The 15,519-nt window shown below is 38.9% G+C and overlaps 1 protein-coding gene across 6 annotated transcripts in view; it reads right to left on the bottom strand.

Moving 5' to 3' along the window:
- Nucleotides 1-15,519, bottom strand: part of FARP2 (FERM, ARH/RhoGEF and pleckstrin domain protein 2) — a 74,847-nt gene that overhangs the window by 21,295 nt on the left and 38,033 nt on the right. For all 6 annotated transcript variants that reach the window (XR_014695995.1, XR_014695996.1, XM_084529743.1 and 3 more), the window contains exons 8-13: nt 13,677-13,824; nt 13,101-13,190; nt 11,548-11,711; nt 11,333-11,401; nt 9,429-9,486; nt 8,452-8,701 (exon numbers count right to left, since the gene is read on the bottom strand). Coding sequence is in view for 4 of the 6 variants with exons in the window: in XM_084529743.1 (XP_084385869.1) it covers nt 8,452-8,701; nt 9,429-9,486; nt 11,333-11,401; nt 11,548-11,711; nt 13,101-13,190; nt 13,677-13,824 (779 nt within the window). In the remaining 2 variants the exon portion in view is untranslated. The remainder of the gene's footprint in view (nt 1-8,451; nt 8,702-9,428; nt 9,487-11,332; nt 11,402-11,547; nt 11,712-13,100; nt 13,191-13,676; nt 13,825-15,519) is intronic.

The raw sequence follows: 15,519 nt of genomic DNA, 5'->3' as shown, positions 1-15,519 counted from the left end.
TTGTAATAACCTAGAATTGTCCTTGCAGAAGTAGCAGCCACACATTTCTTAGCAGCCTTGCTCACAGAAATACTGCAGAGATCTTCTCTAACCTGTCAGGCATTTCACAGGGAATTCACATCTTTGCCCAACACAAACTTCAGATGTGGGTAGTGGAGGAAAACTTAGGAAAAGCACTACCTGACACCAGGGACTAAGCAGTTGTGCAATCAGCAACAACAGAGAAAGCAAGGAAGAAAACAGAGGGCAGCCAGGTCTTAGGCCTGACTTATCAGTGAGCAAGTTTTGGTACCACATTAGGGACAGCAGCAGGGAGATGTGCTGGGGAGATCCAACCACCTTACAGGTCAAACTTCGAGAATGAAGAGGAACCAATATACAGAAAGTTACAGCTAGTTTCTATGAAAAGAAAAAAAAAAAGCTGAATATGTGGAGAATCACTGGCTAGGTTATACTTAGCCATAACACTGACCTTTATCATTTGGACCATCTAATTTCTATTGTCTAAAAACAGTCATGTGATGTTCACCCTGATAAACTGCTAGTTGTCCACATATGTATACACTAAGATTTTTTTTTTTTTGTTCCAGTTATAAAACAAGCTATACTCATACATTTTTGAAGCATACTTATACAAAAGTTAAGAGAGAATACTTCATGCCTTTGTTCTCCCACACAAGGAAATGTCAAATAAATAAAGATTTAAAATTGTGTGCCTGAGTTTTAATTGTGGTTTTAATTTTAGAAGTGGCTCTGGAAAGCCAGCATGCTAAACCCAACAACTCTCTTTCCTGTATACCTTCAGAAGCATGTCAGATGGCATTAAGAAAAGAAAGTTTTTGCCTCCCACCCATCCTCTCATCAGCACTGTAAATCTTTAGAAATGCAACACAAATGTGTTTCTTTTTTCAGTGAAAAAATCAGCTCTATAAGAAATGTTCAGCTCCACCGGGAAAAGGGAGATGGTTGAGGTGGAATTTGGACTAAAAAAAATAACTGTGAACATAGTTATGCTGGCTGAGAAGACTGGAGTTTGATTTTCAGATCTCAGAAATCAAATATAAGATAGGTCTGTCCTGTCTCACATTGCAAAGACGTTTCAGAAAATAGAAGGGAAGCACACAGCTCACAGCTCCATGGGCTTTCCTCTGAGATTCACATCATTTAAAGTCTTAAAGGTTCCCACTAGAGGACTAGACCAGTATGTTGGAGCACTGTTTTTGCTAATTATATCGACTAGCTTTTACTAAAAGTTTAAAGAGAAGCAGACTACACAGGGTGAAGGTTTTGGCATCACTTCTCAGTTATTTTTCAGATGATATTTCCATTCTTCAGTCCAAATTAAAGCACTGCACATAAAGCTACACTTGAACATGAAGCTTGATAAAAAATAAGCCAATATTGACCTGTACGTGTTCAGATTACTACTTCACACAAACCTCTGCAGCACAGCTGATGTGAATGGTCAAGGTTTCGACCTAAACAGTTTATTTGTTGCACGTACATTATTTTCTTGATTCTACATGAATATTGGTTTAACTTTGCAGGGAAAACAGTCCACCAAATTCAGCCCCTGTAACAAAGTAATATGACATGGTAAGTTCTACAATCTCCTGATATTCCAAAGGAAGTCAGTGGCAATTTGGTTAAATAATTCCACCTTGATTAAAAACGAAGTGTTTTAGAGTGGATGTTTTTATTTCTAACTCGGTAAATACCATATTGAGAATAACTCCAAAAAAATACACGAATTCAAGTTAGCCCAGAAACCTGCTCAGTTTACTTATATGCGTACTACTGGCTTTTTTCCATCGAATGTTTACGTGATCAAGGAAAAGATTTACCCACATCTTTATCACAAATTCCTGAAGGTGAACTCTGAACCTGGAAAATATGAAGCAATCTAACTGTCTGCATACCCCGTGTTTAGAACAAAGGATAGGTCTTCTATAAAAACAAATATACAGAAGACAGTCCAAGGGTCATATCCAGTTTAAAAGAAAATGAATCCACAGTAAGATTCCACTCTAGCAATTATATTTAATTTTTACTCCCATTTCTATTCCAAACAAAGGTTTGCAGAAAACAGTAATCTGAAAAACACACACCAATATTTGGCTGTGCTGTACTTTCAACAAAAGGATGCAAGAGAAAAACTGCCTTGAGAAATCTGGCAATAAAACTCTAAGATGCTTTGGCTAGCAGAACATTCATTCTGTTTCAAACACAAGGGTAACGAAAAATAAAGCTAAAAGGCCCATGATGTCATTTATATCCAAGTTTTCCTTATTTTATTGCATAAACAATTAAAATTATGAATTAGTACAAATCTGCAGGTTCATAACTGGCAATCTCAACAGACACAAAGATAGTAAAAGTCCCAACATGTAATTCAATAAAAACATTTACTGTATAAAAGATAAAAATTCAAGAGATCAAATAAGAAATTCCAGCCCTCTGTTTTCTTAATGTAATCCTTTCCTGAAAAGAGTAGCACCTAGTAAACTGGGGATTCACTCTAAACAAAGCACGTGTGTATCTGTACATATTGACAAATAGGCATTTCTGGTTTCTTATCAAGCTGCAGAACTGTCACAAACCCCACTCTTGGCTGCCATCTGAGACTCGCATATTCAAACAACAGTAAAATATTGTGACTTTGAAAAATTTGTAGCAACACCTTCCCACAAACCGGGTTCAATAAACCATGTTCCAAAGCTACAGCTTGCTCTGTGGACTAATCCTGCAATAGCCCACAAGCAGATAAATTAAATGGATTTTATGACACACGTTTGGAACTATAAAGTCTCCCCATCTTCATACATATAGTATATATGTAGGCTCACACATACACACAGCATTTGTGACAAGTTCAATGTAGGATCTACTAAGTATAGGTAATGACAGCTAAAAGTCTATAATGAAGATTGTGTTGTATATTCATTCACTCGGTCGATACCTGATAATTATGGCTTAGAACTTTTTGCAAAATGACAATAATGGGAATGACTTACCGACAGGTTTGCACCAAATTGCATAGAATAATGGCTTTTATTTTCTTCTCCACAAAATCTTACCCTTATCAAGATTTGCAACTAAACAAACTACCACCAACACCACAGAAAGAAACCACCGACCAAAAAAGAAAAAAAAAAAAATACAAAAATCAACCCTTAAACAAAATCACCTATGATCACAATAAAAATATACACAGGAAAAAGGAGATCAATAATTGGTATTATCCAGCAACTCTGAAATTCACTGGAAATTAAAGTGAAAGTTGAGAGCAAATCAACATGCTGCCCTATTGCATTCTAGGATAAAATATGGTAATTCCTGGGAAATATACAGCAAGTATTACTCTAATAATGAGTGAGTATTTTAAAATTACAAAGTATACACACAAGCAATAATACAGGCTAGTAAGGTTTACCAATGTTTAAACGGGTGGCTGATAGGTCAGAGAACATTCTATGACCAGTGTTATGTGCAAATTAAAAGAGATCCACTAACTACATACACGAAGATCAAAATGTTCTCGTGTAGTGCTTTATATTTAATAAATGCACTTAAGAATAGAATGGTTGTAAATAGGCACATACAACAATATAGGCACAGATTAACTTATCCTTTTAAGACATTCATTTCTTCATGTCTTTTAGTCATGCTGCAAGGCGCACACTGAGTACCGCAAGAGCGCTGAATCTCTCAGCCTAACTCACTTGGAAAAGCCAAAAATATTGAAATACACTTTATGGCTGCATATATTTGCTGCAATGGGACCTACCCAATAGAGGGGAACACAGAAGCAAAAGGATAGAGAACAGGGGCAAGGGGTCCGTGGCTTGCTACCCCTTGCTCAAGCATAGCTGTCTGGAGAACTGTGGAGAGCAAAGAACAAACCTGACAACCCCAGTGGTTCTTTCTACTGGAAAAATGCAGCACTAGAACTGCATGTCAACAACAAACCTAAGTACCTTGAAGAGCATGACGTCCCTCCAAGCCTCCCAGAGGCGGGGGCAGAAAGTAAACATGACAGAACATACCTCCATGAACAACCACACCGGGGAGAGGAAAAGACATCCATTCACTTGCCACAGACAAGTGAAGTTTTGCAGCCAGGGTTTCACCGGCTCCTACCACAATTCCTCATATTTCTCCTTCTCAAGGTGAGCGTGCACAGGATACCCCATAAAGATCTCCTGATTCTTCTTACATACTCTCCCCCCTTTTTAATATCACGATCCCTGCAGCAGCTTTCACTGCTCGGGATCCATGGGGGTCCCAGCTCCTGATGCTGGCACAGTTTCAGCACCTGCCGGCACCCCGCTCATCTTCTTGACAAGAAAACTTGGGTTCTCAGGAAAAAAATGAAACCAGTACCAGGAACTAAGCATAAGCAGTTTCAACACTGTAAAAAGACAACGAAACAAACCCCCAGGAGTAACTCTGACAGCACAGATGGTATTCAGGGCATAACTGCACTGCACCAAAGTTCACACACCACCTTACACTATTCAAAGGCAGCGTACAAACAGAGAAGGGAAAGCCCTTCCTTCTCTCTTCTCTATCAGGAGGTTGCTGGGGGAGAAGAGGATGCCTGGCATGACTCTATTGCACCAGAACAACTGGTAATTGATGCATAAGTCACTGTGCAGCGCCCAAAGGCAGGCTTGTTTTTACTCACACCTCCATCAGAAAATAAATCTGAACTCACCCCTCCACAGGAAATCAAGAAGCTTTTCTTACAGCTTTCCTGCTATAGGGAAACTGTGACATACAAACTAAATTTTCTCCTCTTCTGTGCCTATGTGGAAAACCATAAATAAAAGAAAATAGCCAATCATGCAACAGTAGGCTTCAAAAGCCATATAGCTCTAAAAATCAGAAAAGGCCGGGGAAAAAAAAAAACAAACAAACACCGCGACAGCCATAAGCTATCAATTACCAACAGCAAAGATATAACTAGCAGGTGCCAGGGGCATAGGAAGCAGTACTGAACCCCTACAGAAACAGCATTCCAGCAGGGTATCGGCTAGTACTCAACTCTAGCTCCTTTAACCAATCCAGGTGTGCCTGAGAAGCACATGTCCTGTCTCTGTTTCTCCACATCCCACACCTGGGAAAGGAGAAAGCAGCACACTGCTTGCAAGTCCACCACAGGGTGCAATCCTAGCGAAGGACACTGTTTTTTAGGTGCTGACCAGCATCGTCTTTACGCAAGCATCCCCACTTCAGACATAGAGCAGAGTCAGAAAATGTGAAACATCAGTGCTCCTGGTGACACATTTAACTAAAACCTTAGCCTGAACAGCTCTGTACCTAGATCTATGCTCCCTTTCCCCACACCCTTACCCCAGCCCGTCCTCTCCTGAGGTTAGACACATCTTGCTCTAAAAGATGATGGACCGGGACCCTAGTCACTCCAGCTCCTTTAAAAAACAAAATGGGTATCAGATTGAGACTTACTACTAGTTTGTTTAAAAATCCCTGAGACTTAAAATTGCCAACAGAAATTCTGCATAGCTGCAAAGTACATGGAGAAGAAAAATATTAAAGGCACTTCTTGGGACTGACTGCTCTGAAAGACAATATATCAGCAAGCCTCCTCTCAGGCTTACCAAGCACATTTATTAAAATTACAGAAACCAGCTTTTTTTCCTCTTAAGATCTTTGGAAATTCTGGAGAATTTAGTTGGATTTATTCCTATATTAAGCAACTGTAACTTATTTAGAGAGAATGCTTGTGATTGAGGCACGAAACAGAACAGAGGCAGCCGTACTTGTATGAAAATAGTTCAATCTTGATTTTCGTTTTTTGAAGGTCAAAGACATTAAAGGCAGCCTTCTAAATCTTTATCCACATTTTAGTCCCTCACCCTACTACTTGTAAGAGAGTTAGTAAACAGAAGTATTTTTTTCTGATTTTCTTTTTCAAGTTACATAATGTAGTTATGGAAGGAAACCAGACAAAAAACTAAAAACATAAAGGAACCAGCTTTTGACTGAAGACCTCCTCCAAATGCCTATTTACAAAAGTCACATCTATGACAATTTCCACAGGTATGAATAAAGTCAATTCAAGAGCTACAGAACACACATTCAACAGGAGAAGAAGAAAAAAAAACAAACACACACATAGCACTTACAAACAAAAAAGACCAATTAAACAGCTGTACATTCCTGTAAGTTCAAACTAGTTCTAAATGTGCTTCGATTTTCTGTGCCACTGGCAAATGCGACAAGTTTCTAATGGAACAACAGTGATCCCATTCAAACACAACAACCACAATGCTAGTAAGTACCGTGAGTACTAGTCACGTCTTGGTAGGTACTGAACTAGAAGAAATGGGTGACTAAAGGATGTTTTACCTTGTCATATTCTGCTACACATTGAGAGGAATTCCCTTGAATTTTTAGTTATCAGAATTTTGTGAAATACTGGTATTTTGTAAATGACTAAGATGGAAAGCCTTTTGGCAATACAACAAGTAAGAAAACTGATATGAAATATTGAATATAATATCATACTTATCACAGTAAGCTGCTTATTCTGGAGGCATTGATTGTACTAGTACTGCACTATCTCCTCCTTTTAATAAAAAAAGCCTATATTTTAAAGAAAAAGTTAAAGCTGTCACCAGATTTCCCCGCACCTGTCTTTCCCCAGATCAAGTACACTTTTATGAGCTAATTTGTAAGCACTTTTTTGCAGCATAATTAAATCAAGAAAAAGGATTAGATAAAAATGCAAAGGGGATTAAGTGCTTTCGCGGTCTATGCATGCATCTCCAAAGTACTGAAAAGCAGAAGTGTGCTTTTTTGTTGCTCAACTGTTGAAGGCACTTTGTAGTCATAAAATACGATTGTCTTCACAAGAAGTTTTGTTGGCTCCCATTTTCATTTGATCATGTCGCATAGTTCTGTATCTTAAAACTATCCTTCATAGTTGACAAGAAGATTATCCTTTTTTTGTTTGTGGAAAAAAAAAATCACACAAGGACTCTCACTGCAGTGCAGAACAGCAGCTAATTTACAGGTTGTGGCTTCTCATTAACAAACATTTGCAAAAATAGCTGTTGTGTTCAGCATATTATAGCACTCTTACAGACGTGTTCCTAGCCAAAAAAATCCTTCAACACTGTAGTTTGTGACAAGTCTGCATGAGTGAGCTGATGGCTCTTAAATTCTCCAAAATCAGTGGTTTTTCCTACCTATAGTATTTTGAGGACGTTGTAGCTTGTTATGAAACATTCTGGATGTAGTTTGATGCATATAATGCAGTACCAGAGCTAGGATGCTTTAAGAGAACTGAAGAGACACAGGAAAAAAAATCACTTATGGTACGTGATTTAAAATCCAGCTAATGGATTAGAGTTTTCTTGTTTAAAGTGACTGACATCACACCTTTCTGGCTTCTAAGCCTAAACAGCTTAGAGAAATCCCTCCTAAAAATCAAGAATCAATGATTGACATGTGCTTTCTCTGTCCAATCTTCCTGAGAGAGATTTTTTAAATTATTCTGAAAGTCAAAAGTGAAGTTCTCACCAGCTGCTTGAGCAAAAGGATTACTAAAGACAAGGTTTACATCCAGTGGTGCAGCAGTTTCAGAGTCCCAGGAGTCTGTATCTGTACTGCTAGAGTCTTCCGTGGTGGTAGGTGGATAGCTGAGCTGTTCTAGCTGATCAATGATGTCACTGAACTGGAAGGCTGAACTGGACTCCGAGCGGATTGAGTAGGCTGGGAAGTTCACCATCGAGCTCGCCTCCGAATGGTTAGCAGAGCTGTACGTGTGCAAGGAGGACGTACCGTTTAGGGGCAAATTATTGAGGGAGCTGCTCTCAGAACGGTTGTTGATGAGTGAGCTCGTTTCAGAAGGGCTCAGGAGGCTTTGCATTCTGCTTGCTTGTGCCTTAACCTCAAACAACTCCGAGGTATCTGATGGCCTCTCATTGCCATTGAAATCACTCTCTTCTTCAAATTCATATTCGTCTTCCATATTCATATCTACCGCTTCTGTTGAGTACCTGTCAGGGCTCGACTGAGAAGAGACTGTATTTTGTTGAAGGGCATCTTTAGTTAAGCCAGTCAACTCTGACGCATGCTTCGAAAAATCAGAGCCCTTTAACTCCAAACCGCTGTACACGTATGAAAATGCCTCAGAGCCCCCAGCAAAAAAGGAAATTTCTGCTGGGTCGTCATCAATAAATTCCTCTGACACCTGTAACTGTGAATTTGTCAATGTGAAAAGAGGGGCGCCCCTACTGCAGTGCTGATGCTCTTTTTCAGCGACAAAACCACCTGTGGTAAAGTCATCCTCATCATTGTCATTTTTACAAAGAGCCCTACTCTCCTTACTGCTCTTCTCTATGTCTAGATCTAAACCACAACCACTCTCAGCAACAGGACACGCAGGGTTACAGTTTCCTGCAACACTACCAAACCCAACACCTTGGAATGACTGGAACGTGGGAGATCCAGGCTGCTGCATCGATTTCCTCCCTGTTTCTTCTACAGGCGCTGCAGTATTTTTCTCTGGAATCCTTGTGTATGGCACTCGGGGGTCCAAAGAGGAAGGGCTGGTTTCTGCAAAGATGGGCAGGACAGTAGTAGGAGTGGCCGATGAATGAAATGAGTGGAAGGGGACAGTCGCTGAGGCAGGAGACCCTGGGGTTCTCAAGCCCTCAGTGAATGCAACACTCTGAGGAAAAGAAAGTAAGAAAAAGAACAGGTAACAAGATTTTTATAATACAAACAAAAACAAAACCAATGTCTGTCTCCTGACACAAAGGGAATGCGTGCTTCAACAATGCTCACTTTATAGCAAATAAAACTTTGCATGTAGAAATAGATCTACCATCCCCAGTAAGAGGCAAGATCTTTTTTCCCCAAATTCTGGTAACCAGCTGGAAAATTGAAACCATGTATTTTATAGCCTCTGCTGAATAGCATAAACAACAGAAAATAACACAAAACAAGAACTGCCAAATCTTGAGTGTTTCCTTAGCCTCTCACATGTAATGCAAGCACATTCAGTGAAACGATAAACTGTTGCATTTATACATTTAGTTCTTGCCTGTGGCTGTAGAAGGCATCTATACAATGAACTTAAGACTTCCACAAAAAGAAGGCAGATAGTAAGTGAACACAACCTAATCCTCTGAAAGAGTAACGTACTAGGAACTATGACATCTTCTGAGTTGAACTGAACTCTGAAAAGGAAAATATTCACCTTAGACCCCATCAGCTACAACTATCAAAACTGCTACTACTGGCAAAAGAAGAAAAACCATGCATCAGGGACAAAGATTAAACAGTGCAACTGATTCCAGACAAGAACTGCACTTAATCACCTTCCTATGCAGTCACCTTGGAAAGGTGCTTGTCAACTCTACTGATTGCACTGCCTACAGTGCTGCAGAACTAACCTGTTTTGGCACGTCTGTGTTTGAAGCGTGAGTGGACACTCTGACTTTGCTGTGCCTCCTGCAGAAAAGAGAGCATCCTGTGAGCATCCAAGACATCAATCAGCCTTCTCCCTTCCCTCTTCAGCTATTTACATTCTAATAGCCAATAAAAAAGTCTCAAGATGTATTTTATTAGATTCTGTTAATAACTAGTTCAAGATTTAAAAATTGACAATTGTTCTAAATTGAACAACACAGGAGTAAGAAACATACAGATAAGCAAGATCCAGATCATTCATACCACTGAGCTCAAAAGCAACATGGGGCAAAAGGATAGATTAAATAGCAGATTTAGTTTCTTCCTTTGTCATCAATATAAACTTCTAATTCATTCTGGTTTTGAAACTATTCATCAGTAATCTGTAACAATGATTGTAAATAACATTTCAGTCAACCATCTAGTTAATGGCATATAACATTCTATATGTTAAACTCAAAAAAGTGGTATCCTGCATCACAGTGATGGTTATTCTATGGCAATCATTTGCTAGAAAATCAACCTATCATAGGACCATTTAGGTTGGTCAAGACCCTTAAGATCAAGTCCAACCATCAATCTAGTACTAAACAAGTGACACTTGTCATCTGGCAAAGGAGCTCAACTGTAGTCCAAGACATTAAGTACATGAAATGCAAACTTTCTGAAATTCCTATTAAGCTCTTATAAACTTTCAGATAAACAACTGTGAAGAGTTTCCCACATGTGGATAGAATGGGTTTCATAGTCAAGTTTAAGCGACATAATTTCTTAATAAAAATGCACACTCCTTATGTATGTGTTTAGAAACAAATGACTATTTAAGGTCACTGTTTCATACTTGCAGAACCCAAGACCAACTGTATGTGCTACCACAGGCTACTTGTGCGATTTTAGACACAGTCTCAACTATGCTGCAGTTTTGTACGGATTACTCTGCTGTACATTATATCCTACATCAGGTAATGTCTATAAATATCAGTGATTGTCAACATCAGTATTTAGATTGACCTCAGGGTGCAACCTCTGCACAAGAGAAATGACCCACTACTGCCCAGGGATGCTAACTGCGTTATGTTCTGAAAATAACAATACGATGAAAATCGTGTTCAAAAATTGAGAACTACGACAATGCTATTTTGGATTTAAGCTTGAGTTTGATGTTATTGCGTCAGCTGTTCTTCGGCGTCCTTCTATCAAGCCACTCTAATTCCTAATACTGCAAAGCAATGATGACGAAGTGATGAGGACTCAATATTTGCAGCTTAATACTGCCAAGAAAGGAGACCACTCTCCCTGTGGCACTGTTCCCAAACTTATTTTGGACTTTCTAGAGTCAAATCAACTCTAGCAGTTATTGTATTGCAAAACAATATATACAAACCTCTTTCACTGCCTAGTTAGCAAGTTGAACTGTCTTACCTTGTGACAATATAAATACTAGGACACGGGAGACAGGTACACAATAGGTTCATCACTATTAATATGTAGAAGTACAACATTGCAAAGCATCAGGCTACGTCAGCTTCAGGAAGAATGGATGAAAACAGGGCTCTTAATTAGCACTACCCCTTGCTCAAATACATGAACAGGGTGACATACACGTGTCTTCAAAATACACTGAACTTCTAGATTTCTAAGTCACATGCTGCCCACTTAAATTAAAATGCAATACTGAAACTTTTATGCGCTTCTTTACATCGTAAAGAGATTACAAGTTGGCAAAATATTTAGTTCAGCTACCTTAAATTTGAAGCAGGCATTAGTAATGAAGAAGTCAGCTAATGAAAATGCCTCCAAGAATCATTTAAAACCATTGAAATTTAAGAAATAAGGGTACTGTGAAAGTCTCAACTACATTTCACCTTACAAAATAATTTGCATTTACCTTTCATACGGAGTTTTTCTCATCCCACTGTCCTTAATATAATCCACTAGCTGCTTTTGTGTTCGTCCACTGTGAACCCACAAAAGAACAAACATTATGAAATGCAGTGTATAAAAATTATAAATGAGATTATTTTAGAATACTTTTTCCTTTTCATCTCATTTTCTAAGATACAAGCAATTCAGCTTCAATAAATTCATTATGTTTCTTCGTACCTGTATCTAAATGATGACCCTCTGGTGAAGAAGACTGCTTTAGCCTTTGGCTTTGGCTGATCAAAGAGCCTAAAAAATGTATGATATTCAACACAGATTTTCCAGAAGTTTTTACACTCATCCCTACTTCCCAAAAGAAACTCCAGCGTATCTTGATATGGACCCTGGGAACAGAACACAAAAAGCAAGTAGCACATAAAATGGCAACAGAATAGAAAAGGAAAGTACAAATACATCCCAACAAAAAGGCTCAACTACAGTGAGATACAGTACCCTGCTAAATCACTTCTCATATGCTTTAAAGCAATGGATATGATTTTGAAAGCAGTATAAATCTTTAATAGCTTTCAAAAATATTTGTTAACATGGAAAATGGAAAAATACTTAAAATGCACTCAACTAAGACTTTAGTAGCATGCTGGATATATTCCATGTTAAGAAACACTGATTGTAAAATTTGCAATTTGAAAGAAATTAAAATATTGACGTGAATAATTAGTGATTTTAAAATACTTTTTCCTTAGAAGTTCTGATGTTTGTCTTTCACTTCATGAGATTTGGAAGAGGCAGGAAAACGTTGCATATATCAGAATACAGTTATCACATAACATTTCTGAGGGTCTCTTTGGGACACGTACACAGCCAACCTGTCCCATTTCAAATTTCTGAGCTACACGTACCTATTTGATACCCATATTTTTTTTTTTTCCATTCTAATACAACCCTAAGTTGAATGTAAACCCATATTACAGTATGGAAGTAACAAAGGAAGCACCAGTAACTTTGATGACATCCGCAATAAAAAACATCTATTGTAAATCAGCCAAGCATGAAAAATAACACTTCTGCTATACAGACATATAAAAAAGATAAGGCTGTAGTAAGAGTAATCACATAGATCTTAAAAGTAAGCTCCAACAACATAATCTCAGCCAACTACTGTTTCCTGAGGCATATCACGTTACTTCATTCATATTTGAATCAAGAGATTCTGTACCAGATTTTTTTTTTTTATTCAAGCAGCTTATATTCAACAAGTTCCTGAATAAAACAGTCATAGAAAGTAAATGCCTTTTGTATCAGCTGTGTACTAGATAGTTCTCCTAAGGAGCTACAGTCAAAAGCACTCCCTAACACGTTTTTATCTGAAATAGAAAGATTTACTATGTCAGTGCTTAAGTTAGCTCAGCTCAGTTTGACTATAATGGAACAGAGAGCTCATATAAGCCATTTATATCCAAGAAAATTATTAAATACTACTTTTTCAGAGTAAAAGTACACAGACAGGACACACCAAATACTTGATTTTAATTGTTTTTCTGTCATATTTACACATGTGTATGCCTATGGCAAAGATACAATGAGGCTGATACACAAAGCTAGAATCGTTGATAAGACACGGAGTGAAAAAGTAAAGATTTTTATTTGAATAGTGAAGCCAAGCCTAGTTCTCTGAAAATGATTTAAAAATTAAAAACTAAATTTTTTCATAATTAAAAAAATATTGTTTTCAACACTGACAAGTCTGTTATTATGACAGAACTTACACAGACCTCTGGGTGGAGTTTAATAAGGAATCGTTTCCTCTTGAAGCTTAGTTTTCGGACCTTTGACCAGTTAAAGGTATTGATTTTTGTATTGCCCTGAAATGAAACAATAATAGTTAAAAGTTTGCAAAAGTTTCAGAAGAGCAACAAACCAATTTCTGATGCAGGCATAAAGATGCACGTATGCGCACACACACCCCATCCCATTCTGTTCAATTCTTATTTCTTGTAATAATATCCTGTTAAGCAATGTTATCTTTTAGTACAAGACTAACTACAAAGCCTACGATGTTTGTGTCTCTCTGAGCAGACACTAGAAAACTGAATGGAAACCCAGGAAGCTGGAATGGAAAAGAATTTTGTAACCCCATAGATATTCAGGATATCTTATGGTACAAGCAAGATTAGGGTTTTTACTGTATTTTACTTAATACAATAATTTGTGGGCCTAAATGATACTTTGTTGACCATAAAAAATGTGCTAGATTTTGCAACCAGACACACCTGAAATTAAAATGAGACTTACTCCCAAGACACGCTAATGAAGAGACAGATGCACCTGGTAGGCTCTGCCCACCTTACCTGGAATACCAGCACACCCATGTGTGAAACAGCTAGGTTAATTTTTGTGCCCTCACGGTCAGATGCAAGGTGAAATCTGATGCCGTACATCTCCAGTTTCCGAGCAATTTCAAGCACCTGGAAGTCTGATTCAGCAGGAGTTTGACCTCTGTCATGAGGAAGAAAAAGAAAGTTTTAAGATCGATTTGGTTGTACAACACTGACAACATAGCTAAAATGCTTAACTCATGACTAGCACTAAAGCAGAATTTTCTGTCTAATCCAGTTTGGCAGTTTCACTTCACATTAAGAACTATAATGAGACTTTTTTAATAGGAGGAACATGCAACTGCAGATGACCAACCTAAAACGTCCCACAGACCGAGGCACTGAAACAAATGCTAACTAGTTCAGCTTCAGCATTTTCAATTTCGGAACAATGAAGTTCAGCAAATGAGAATTCAATCCACAATACCCATTATTCTTCTTGCTTGTATACACACTAATATTAACCAGACTAAAAGTGAGAAATGGAAGTCTTACGTAACCAGCATGACAAAAACAAAGCAAACACTGCAAGAGTTTCAGGTAGGGTTTCAGGATTGCATTAGAACTATTACACTAGCACGTCTGGGTGTAAACCTTTCCCCCAGTCTTAGGTGTTTTATTTCCTCCTTGTCAGGGAATCAAGAGAAGGATTTTTAGAATTGTTTCTGAAGTATCACCTGTTGTTGAAATAACGTTGAAACCATGGGGAAGATCTATACAAACACAGCATCCCCTTTCTGAGCATGCACAAAGTCCAAGCAAGTAGGGAGAATATTACAGATCCTGTCAAGCACCAGTCACAGATTTTGCATCCATTTATTTCCCTGTAAGTTTGCTAAGTCCAACAAGTGAAAATTTATTTTCCTGTACTACAGCACGTCCAGTATTTTCTTTTCCCACACATTTTTCTCCACGAGGGGGAGTTTGCTGGGTTTCTGCACATTTTCCTGCTAGTGCCTCACGAGCAGCAGGCTTGCTGCAAGCAGGGGTGGCTGCGGTCAGGCTCCTCTGCACAGTGAACACAGGAGCAGGGGAACCCTTCGAGCTGGAGACACGGAGCAGCTAAAACACCTCTTGGCCCTGACACATGGGTGGGGCAGGGCTCTCAAACCACAGAGACAGTAATTGTGAGGGCCAGGACACCAAAATATGGACCACCCCAAAATGTAGCTCTTAAAAGCACCCACTGAAATACCAGTCCTTATATTGGTGAGGCGTTTTCCTTATGATTCAAAACTGCTTGAATCATTCTGGGTGGGTCCAGACTGGAGTTTTGGGATACTCTGAGAGGAAACAGAGGCTGCTGTGGAGATTAAGGAGCTCTTGCTGTACAAAGTACTCCCATTAGGCTGCAAAATAAGAAAGTCCTTAATGCAAACAGAAGCTTGTTGGCACACTGACTGTCTATGGCAGTCCCTAAACTAAAAGCATGGCAAGACAATGCTGCAGGCCAATTTGGGGCATAAACATGGTCCAGGAGAGCAGGCTGTGACAGTGAGGCTGAAGGCCTTCTCCAGCACCAACACCACAGCACCACAAGCCGCACAGCTGCTGCTGGGGCACTGGTTGGCAGGACTGCATCAGCTGCAGCCATATGCAGGACATCACCGTCTCCCTGCTGAAAATGATGGGAAATAACAAATTACATTACTTCCAAGCAAGAGCTAGAGCTACAGCAGCCATCCACGCTCGTGCACTGGTGGAACTGTTCCTGCAGCACACAAGTTTACTAGGATAAATGTAATGCCACAAGGGAGACATGGGAGTAAAAACTGATGATTATTCTATTTAGGACCAATTAGGGCAGAAACCAGGT

The sequence above is a fragment of the Aythya ferina genome (assembly GCF_964211825.1).
Source record: "Aythya ferina genome assembly, chromosome: 9".
NCBI lineage: Eukaryota > Metazoa > Chordata > Aves > Anseriformes > Anatidae > Aythya > Aythya ferina.
The sequence above is the reverse complement of the archived record's forward strand: the minus strand, read 5'-3'. Positions and strand labels throughout refer to the sequence as shown.